Source organism: Heterocephalus glaber, unplaced genomic scaffold, assembly GCF_053883595.1.
Source record: "Heterocephalus glaber isolate CG9 unplaced genomic scaffold, H.glaber_assembly_v1.0 deba00001761, whole genome shotgun sequence".
NCBI classification, from domain to species: Eukaryota; Metazoa; Chordata; class Mammalia; order Rodentia; family Bathyergidae; genus Heterocephalus; species Heterocephalus glaber.
The window spans coordinates 2,058,317-2,068,449 of record NW_028258458.1 but is presented as its reverse complement, the minus strand read 5'-3'; the positions used below and the strand labels follow the sequence as shown (position 1 = coordinate 2,068,449).

General features: G+C 40.0%; 1 protein-coding gene across 1 annotated transcript; it reads right to left on the bottom strand.

Annotated features, from left to right (window-relative positions):
* Window positions 1–424: 424 nt before the first annotated feature.
* Window positions 425–1,387, bottom strand: LOC106008533 (olfactory receptor 7G1-like). Its single transcript, XM_087201829.1, has one exon. It carries the CDS (start codon window positions 1,376–1,378, stop codon window positions 425–427), a length of 954 nt encoding a protein of 317 aa, XP_087057955.1. The 5' UTR covers window positions 1,379–1,387.
* Between the last annotated feature and the right edge of the window lie 8,746 nt (window positions 1,388–10,133).

Genomic DNA, 10,133 nt, shown 5'->3' with positions numbered 1-10,133 from the left:
GAAAGCATCAGTTATTACTTAATTACATATAACAGTCCAGTTCACTAGCATCGTGTGGGAGAAAACAATCATGGCTCTATCTATGGGACCACGCAGAAGCTCATCTCCAGATATCAGCGCAGCTTTCATTAAGTGCAACTACTCCACCATTACCTCTGTGAAACTGATGCATAAAGAATTTTTAAAATTGAGGAGTCAGTTTATGATTTCTCTTCAAATGAGTCAGAGCAACACAAGAGTTTATAGGTTGAAATCATTTGTCAAACCTTACAGAATTGGATAGTCAAAGGGAAGCACAAAGTACAAGTTGAAATGTGCTTAGACATCATATTATGTGGGCGCTTTAGAAGATCTTAGTGACTCAGAGCTAGGCTTCTGTTCAGCCTGTATTCTTCTAATTTTGTCCTATTCTAGGAAGGCTAGCTCAAAGCCCATGACCCCGGCATATAAAAGGCTTCCAAGTGATGAGACGCTGCAGAGCTGTCTTCATTTCCTTGTTCCTTAAACTGTAGATAAAAGGGTTCATCACTTGAGGGATCACAATGTACATCACAGAGGCCACTGAATTCTTATTGGAAGAGTTACTAAATGTAGAACTCAAGTACACACCAAAAGCTGTCCCATAGAAAAAGGAAACAACAAAGAGGTGAGAACCACAGGTAGAAAAAGCCTTGTACCTTCCTCCAACTGATGGCATTCTCAAAATACAGGAGACAATTTTAACATAAGAGAAAATAATTCCAATGAGAGGAACACCAAAAAATGTGTTTCCTGCTGAATATATCAGCATAGCATTGATAAAGGTATCAGAACAGGCCAGCTTGATGATCTGAGCAAGTTCACAGAAGAAGTGTGGGATTTCCACGTTTGTGCAGAAGGACAGTGGCAGTGCCACCAGACTGTGGAGTAGACCATGCACAATGCTCATGAGCATGGAGAGTAGAACCAACAGGACACAGAGGCGGGGGTGCATTATGACCATGTACCTCAGGGGATGACAAATGGCCACATAACGGTCATAAGCCATGACCACAAGGAGAAAATTTTCTAAACAGCCAAAAACTAATACAAAACAAAGCTGAGAGAAGCAGCCTGTGTAACTGATTCTCTGATCCTGTGTTTGGATATTCACTAGCATCTTTGGGATCGCGCTGGTGCTTATACAGATGTCAGTGAAAGACAGGTTGGAGAGGAAGAAGTACATGGGGATATGGAGGTGGGAGTCAGAGCTGATGGCCAGGATGATGAGCAGGTTTCCCAGAATGGTGACCAGGTAGATAACCAGGAATAGGTTGAAGATGAGGGGCTGCAGTTCTGGATCATCTGTCAGTCCCAGGAGAAGGAATTCTGAGACAGATGTTTGGTTTTTGAATTTCATGTTGTTGGTGAATCTACAGAACAGATGGGGTAAAAATAAAACGAAGCAATGGTTTCTGGCTGAGCACCAGACAATCCTGAGCATTATACAAATGGATTTCTGTTGTATGCACTGTGGGAATAAGGACCAGCATTCCATGTTTAGCATATATTTTCCATGACTTTGATATTCCTGAAGTGTTTCTAACAGTGCCTTAATATAAAGAACAACCGAGAATTCACATTGCAAACCCATGTGAATATTCAGATCTTTCTCTCCCTGCTTCTTCCTCTTCTTTTCTTTTCTCTCTTTTAACTCCTACTCCCTTTATTGAATCCCCATGCTTTTTCATAATGGTGGCAAAACAATGATGGGATTAAAATAAAGCATAAGACATAGATTTTTCTTTCTATCAATACCTTTAAACAAAAAGAATTGTGAGAATAAACTTATCAAATTTATCTTGTAAAACAGCAGCCCCCATCCTTTTTGATCCTGGAGGCCAATTTCACAGAAGACATTATTTCCACAGACTGTGGGAGGAAGAGCAGGTTGGGACCGTTCAAATGCATTAATTTCTGTTGTGTGCTTTAATTCTATTATTATTACAATATAGTATCGAATGAAATAATTATACGACTCACTGTAATGCAGGATCAAATAAATAAAATAATAGAGAGGTCTCATGCAAACTGAAATTAGGGTTGGGTTCTGACCCAAACCCTGACACAAGATATATTGAAATACATCAATTGAAATACATCAACTCACTTGCCACTCGAATCTGGGCTACCAAGTGCAGCTTAATTGCCACTTGTCACTCATGATAGAGTTTTGGTATGAGTCTGCAAGCAATTGATTTATTATGGTCTCTGTGCAGACATCTCTGCTACTTTTAATCACTATTTGTATACATTTTCCAGCATTAGCATCAGCACCTGTGCTCCACCATAGATTATCAGTCCTTAGACTGTTTTAAGGAGCATGGACCTAGATCCTTTTCATGCACAGTTCTGGGTAGAGTTTGAGCTCCTGTGAGAATCTAAAGCTACTGCTCATCAGACAGGAGGCAGAGCTCGGGCAGTAATGTAAGCCATGCTGAGTGGCTGTAAATACAGACAAAGCTTTGATCACCTGCCTGCTGCTCACCTCCTGCTGTGTGGCCTGATTCCTAACAGGCCACAAACCAGTCCACAGCCCAGGGTTTAGGAGCAATGGTGTGTTGTGAAGCAATGGTCTCTTATTTTGGGAAGTCCCAGTATCACCCGAATGGCTTTTCAAATACAGATGAGACAGTTTATCTTTTAGACCCATGGACTTATCAGCACATGGCATGGAAAAAATCCACACACAGTTTGGCAAATGCTATGTCAAAGATCTCATTGTCAGACTACCAATCTGATCCTCTTGACTCATCTCTGCAAATCCCCCGGATAATACAGAATTAGTATTTCTACATGTTTCAATATTTCTGATTATTTCCTTTAGAATTGCAATAGTTTCTTGTTGAAATAAATCCCCAAACTTCCCCTTGGTTTCAAAGGGTGCCTTTCATATGCATTAAGTGAACTGTAGGATGTGGAATACAGCCATGCAGGTGGACATGACAGATGATTGAAAATCATTGCCTTTAGAGTTGAAGCTGGTAATACCATCACTTGGAAACACAAGCAATCTGCTTTAGCAATTAATTTTAGGAGAATCTAGGTAACTATGTTGAAAACATTATTTCCAATCCTATGGGAAACTCTTCCCCTAATGAGGTGGAAAACAAATAATTTCATAAAATTAAAAAGCAAATAAACTAATAACTAAATGTGAGAAAAGTAAAAGGCAGAGACCTCTATAAAAAAGATAAATAAAAATGAATTCCTTCTTTTTAGAAGATACAGAATTTAAAAGTTACTTGGACTCTGATATTCAGACATCCTAATAGTAGAGTCCCGTGTGAGCATTGCTGTTTATCTCCCTGGGGAAGCAGAAGCAGCTACATCAGCAATGATCATTTGGTGTAAAGTGAGAGTTATGGCTCTGAATTTATTTTATCTTCCAACAGTTGATTTTACAATGGGAAATAGTCTTCAACTGTACTTTTTTCATTTGTATAAAGGAAACTGCTTAATGGATGTGTTCATTGGCTGCAGCATGGGGATCTTTTCCAATATGTGCTTCTCCAGCATGCACTGTGTATATGTTAAAAGCATAGTCTTTATTTTATAATTATACCCTAAATTCTCAGGGTTAAAATCCTCACAGGGATATTCAAAGTTATGAGAAATAAATTGAGCAAAAGGAGCCTATATAGTTCTAGGTAAATTCAGCCTTCAACTGACTTCCAAACTCTTGTGTCTGTGTATGTGTGAATGTGTGTCAGTGTGTGTCATTCATGAGCAATGGATCATTGAGCTTTTCATCAATCAGAAGGAAGTGATGTCTTGGTGTAGTTAAAGAAAGCAGAAAGGAAGACAGAAAAACTGTAGCAAAACAATGCTATTATCAGTGAAGAATATATATGCTCAAATTACCTTTGGGAATCTTGACTAAGTGAAAATGTGAGGAAAGAAATTTAATTGATGTCATTATTCATTTGGCATCAACATAGGATAAAATATGTTGCAAAGAGAATGAATGAAATATTAGAAGAATTAGATACATGATTCACAAAGGTTATGTATAATTTGAGAATATATTATCAGAAAAATGCTATCTGAGGAAAATGTACCTTTAACTGAAAATCTACAAGTGTGTACATTTTCCTTAAGGATTATCCATGCATTAAAGAAACTGCAAAAAATCTTGAAGGGCTGGCACTCCTTGGCATCAACCAAAGTGCCACACACTTTACCATGGCTTTCTTTACATATTTTTATTGTCAGAAATGATAAGGGCATATTTGAAGCCCCTTTCAGCACGTTCTTTTACAAATTTGATTTTTTTCCATGGGGGAAACTTCACTTTAAGTTGGCATACATTATTCTCTTTAAATTTTCAATAAACTTACCATTGTTCTTCAAAACAACTTAACGGTGTTGTATTTTAAATTTTTCATATAACAGAACCCTAGTCTATAGGTGTAACATTTGCAATCAGTCCCCTTACTTAATTTTAATTTCTGATAAATGTTATATGTAGCCTTCCTTACTTGATATGAATTACCAGATTGTTCCACTATATTTTCAGCAGAATTTACTTGAACATTCTTTAACTGATAGGTGCTACAGTTACTGCCTTTTGCTGATGACTACACATCCAATTAAGAGCCATCCATGTGGAACGCCACCACATTCAAGAGGCCTGTCTTGGGGAAAATAGAACAATGAAGGAGATTGTCAAGGTGGTGAATTGTGTATCCTTTGCATTTTATTGTTCCATTTAATGAGACATAAAACAACACAGTACCATAATAACATTGGTTAAGGGTGAGAGCAGGTGCTGTTATTCAGGTCACTTCTGCTTTTCCTACTGGTGTGAAACATGAGGACCAAGAAACTGATCAGTGAGCTACTCTTTCTCCACCTCCTTACCCAGAGAGCTCACACCCTCACCTCACATGAATATCCAAGTGATTTCTGAAGGAGGTGAAATTATACTCCAATATCTGCACCATTTTCAAATAATAAATGAAGAGATTTTCGCTTACTTGGAGAGTTTCTTTGAGAATGCTGCTCAGAAAGTCACCTGCACGTGACTGTCAAAAGATCTGTCCTCAGGAGAGGTGGACACATGGACTGATTCAGTGCTTCTGCATCAAGATCCTTCTCTGGAGAGAGCACAGCTGTTGCCAGTTGACTAGGCAGGGCTTTTGAGTGATGTTACACAGCCTGACTCCTAAAGTTTTCTCTATCCCTTAGGGGTCAATTTCCAAAGCTCCTCATTAACCTGATAGCAGAATCACTCCTGTGACTCTGATCCCAAGAGCATATATCCTTAAACACCAACTGTATGAAGGGGAGTAACGCAACATGCGTGATTTCCTCACTCCTGACACCAGCTGTGCATCATCCAGGCCTCCCTATCATTACTGATCAATTTTATTAGGCACATAATCCATTGAACTTTTCTAATAAATCCCTACCTTCCATTTTAGCTATTTCTATTTCATCATATCACGAAGTCTAATTTAATTTTTACTATAAAAATTTTTACAGACATGTATTATATGTATAGACTCCACCAAAAAATGTATATGCATTTCAGGAAAACAAAACTAATAAACGGTCATGCGGACGCTAGAGCTCCCCACCTGGAACCTCTGTCGAGGGGGACACCCCCCCAGAACTTGCCTTGTGTGGCTCGCGGTATCTGAATCCACACGGCAGAAGCACCGAGGGGCCATAAAGGCCATGGTTGTGAGTTCCAGAAGATAGAGCAGAAGTGAACAAGAGAGAGAGGGCCTCTCTGAGGCTCCTTAATGAAAATTGAAGCTTATCGGGAAAGTGAAGAAAATCTCTGCAATAAAGGTACACTGGACCACCGGGGTTGGTAAGTCAGTGGGATCAGCACCTCCCATAGAAACCCGGGCTCACTTGGGGGAAGGCCAGCTGGATCCTGCAGTAGATCCTTATAGAGTTCAATCGTGCAAGAAGTCGGGGACCTCACCTTGGGCCTTGCAGCCAGAAATCAGCCTGCATCTCAGTGAACTACAGCTGGCTAATGGAGACTAATCAACTTAGACCTGTACACTGCTGCTCATGTTGTCTACCAGGACAACAGAGACAAACCCTGAGGGAGGTCCTTTTTTTTTAAAAAAATCTTTTTTTCTTGTCTTTTTTTCTCTCTCTCTCCCTTCTTGTTCTACATTTCTCTCCCTCTTTGTTGCTGTTCTCTCAACTGTCACTATTCTTAGAGGAAGGTGAATACAGTTTCTAGCTACCCAATGGCTGTTAGTTTCTTCTGCTCTCGTCTATGTTCATTCACTCTGTCTTTTCCTCTTGTCTTCAACAGTCTCCCAAAATTTGCGTGATCTTCCAGTGTCCACGAAGAATGAGAAACTAGAGACATTCATAGCTAAATGGATGCACATTGAGGCCATCCTCTTAAGTGAAATAAATAGGATGCACATGTGTAAATACTGAGTAGTTTCTCTGGGGTGAGAAACTGAAAGAGTAAATAAGGATCAAAATGTATAATAGCTAATGTGAAACAGGAACAAAATGTTGGAAGGGGAAGGGGAAGTGGGAAAAGGAGGGAAAAGAAAAAAAAGGAAAGGAAGAAATGTGAGAAAGGAAAAAATGGAAAGGAAGTCTTTGTAAATAGGGAGGAGTTTAGGGGTTGAAGGGAGGGCAGGGAAATGTGGAAAAAAAAAGTACCAACTTATATCATGTAAAGGTACAAATTCCCAATGACGAATGTCATCATATTGTATGCCTAACATGCACCAATAAACTCAATGAATTAAAAAAATAAATTCTAGCGGCGGGGATTTAGCTCAGTGGTTCTGGTGCCTGCCTTGCAAGCACAAGGTCCCAAGTTCAATCCCTGGTACCAAAAAAAATAAATAAATAAAAAAAAATAAATTCTGGGATGAGGTGAAATCTCATCGTAGTTTTCATCCACATCTCTCAAATGACCAGTGATGTTGAACATTTTTTCATATGTTTATTTGCTGCTTTTACCTCTTTGGCTGAGAAATGGCTGTTCATTTCAGATGCCCATTTTTTTAATTGGGTCTTTGTATTTGGGGGGTCTGATTTTTTGAGTTCATTATATATTCAAGATAGTAGACCTTTGTCTGGGAAAGAGCTGATGAGTATTTTTTCCCACATTGTGGGTTGTCTCTTAGCTCTGTTGGTGGTTCCTCTTGCTGTGCAGAAGCTTTTTAATAAGATGAGACCCCAGTTGTTGATGCTTTGTGCTAGTTCCCATGCTACTGAGGATTTGTTCACAAAGTCTTTTCCCATGCCAATATCTTCAAGAGTTCTGCCTAACTTATCTTCCAGCAAGTTTGGCATTTCTGTTTTAATATTTAGATCTTTAATCCACTTTGATTTTAGTTTAGTGCATGGTGAGAGATAGGGGTCTAGTTTTAGTCTGGCAAGTTGAAATCCAGTTTTTCCAACACCATTTATTGAAGAGGCTATGTTTCCTCCAGTGAGGATTGTTGGTTCCTTTGTCAAAAATGAGTTAGCTGAGTATGTCTGGAGTTGTTTCTGCATGTCTAATCTATTCCACTGATACCACCTCACCCAAGAAAGAATAGCTGCTATCAAGAAATCAACCAATAACAAATTCTGGCAGGGCTGTTGGGAAAGAGGAACACTGCTTCTATGTTGGTGGGAGTGTAGACTGGTGCAACCGCTGTGGAAATCAATATGGAGATACCTCAAAGAACGAGGATTAGAAGTCCCATTTGAATCAGCTATTCCTCTGCTGTATCTTCCCAAAAGAAGTAGAAGAATCATACCACAGTGATATATGCACACCCATGTTTATAGCAGCACAGTTTGTGATAGCTAAAACTTGGAAACAGCCCAATTGCCCATCAACTGGAGACTGGATAAAGAAGATGTGGTTTTTCTATAAAATGGAGTACTACTCAGCCATAAAAAATGAGAAACTAGAGACATTTATAGCTAACTGGATGCACATTGAGGCCGTACTCTTAAGTGAAATAAATAGGACACACATGTGTAAATACCGAATAGTTTCTCTGGCATAAGAAACTAAAAGGGTAAACAACTATCAAAATGTATAATTGATATTGTGAAATAGGAAGAAAAGGTCTAAAGGAGTAGGGGAAGAGGGAGGGGTAGGGGGAAGGAAAGAAGGGAAAAGGAAAAATAGGAGAAAAGGAAAAAATGGAAACAAAGTCTTTGCAAATAGGGAATGGTGGAGTGGGTGAAGGGAGGGCAGGGGAAGGGGGAAAAATATGGACCAAGATACATTATGGAAGGGTGGCCCGGAAGCCTCCTCCTCTGGGCTGGGAGTGGTGCTACAGTGGCCTCTGCATTATTTTCAGAAATATTATTTCTGATTTCATTTTTTCCAGATCCTCTTTCTTTGCCAGTTTAGGAGTTCGGTTGTTGATTATCAGATGATTATCTGGTTGCCTTTGCAGTTGCCTTAGGTGATATGGAAGTCTGGTTTTGAGACTTGTTTAATGTGTTCTCATTTCGACAGATGAAACCTGCTGCACCTTATTTGAGGTGACTTTTTTCCCACTCAGTGGTCTTCAATTCTCAGCCAGCCACTGAGAGGCCTTTTCTCTGCTGCTCACCACCTCACCAATTCCTGGGTTCAGAATGATGCCCTTCTGGATTCCTGCACTGCCCTGTTGTCTGGGTGGCATTCTGGCTGGGGCCTGTGCAAACTTGGGATGGTACCTGGGCAGCCTTCTAGCTGTGCCTGTATGCATGTACAGCTCTTTTCCAGGCAGGCATTTGGCTGGGGCCTGTGGGCCCAAGCTTCTGGGTTCTTGGCAGTGCCCTGCCTTGGACCTGAGCTCATCTATTTCACACTGACCCTCAAGGGTTTCTTGCTGGGATCTTTGTGCACATACCAATGGAATCTGGGTGGTCCTCTGCCTGTTGCTTGTGCACCTGTGCAGCTCTGGCTGGTACCTGGCTGGGATCTGCATGGACCTGCGCCACTCTGGTACATGTGGGCTTCTCTCTGGGATCTGCATGCACCTACCAATGGAATCACATCATGCAAATTTTATAGACAATGACAGCCTTACCTCAGGGGGTTACAGTTGACCACTAAAGGTCTCACTAATCAATTTCCATGCTACAAATGTCCAATCTTTGGCCACTCAGTAGAATTTACACTAAGATGAAATCCCTAGGCTGAAACCCCACAATCAGGAGGAAATTCTGACCTAGATATGACAACAGCTTTGATTTCATATTTCCCTGGCCTTATATAGTTTCTCTAATACATCTTTTTCTAAGATGGCACAACAAGACATCTTCTGGTAAATAGATGTAGTTTCACACCATATTTTAAGTGAAATAAATCAGATGCATATGTTTATATATCACATTGTTTCTCTTGTATGAGAAACTGAAAGCATAAATAAGAACCAAAATGATAAATGATAGATGTTGAGAAATAGGAAGAAAATGTTCAAATGCGAAGGAAAGGAAAGAATGCAAAAAAAGGAGAATGGAAGGGAAAAAATGGAAATAAATCTTTTGTAAATGAGAAGGGCAAGAAGGGTTGAAGCGTGGGGGTGGGGAATAGGAAAAATAATTAAGGTATATTATATGCAAGTACAAAGTCCCTATGATGAGTGTGATCAATATGTATGGCAATATGTTCTGATAAAAATGAAGTTTAAATGAAGCCTGAACAAAAAAATTTACTGAAACAAAAATCTCAAAGAAACTGTTTAGAGAATTGAAATAATGTCTTAAAAATCACAGAATTGTGCAGAGCCTTTCTACACTCCAGAAACTGTCCCACAAAACAAGCAGACAACTGACAAGTGAGACCTACAGGTGGAAAAGATTTTGTCCTTTCCTCCCAATGATGCCTTTCCTGGACAGAGGATAGGATGTCCACGAAGAGAAAGTGATTCCAGAAAGAGCAAAAGCATGAAATGTGCCAGCTGAAACATACATCAGGATGTTATGGATTAGGGCATCAGAGCAGGTGAGCGTGGTGAGCTGAGCAAGTTCCTGGAAGAAGTGTGAGATTTCCAGCTCTGGGCAGAAGGACAGCTGCAGCACCACCAGACTGTGGAGCATGGTGTGAACAAAGCTAATGGACAAGCAGAAGGAGAAGCAGCAGATGGAGTTCATGATGGCCATGAACCTTGGAGAACGGCAGATGG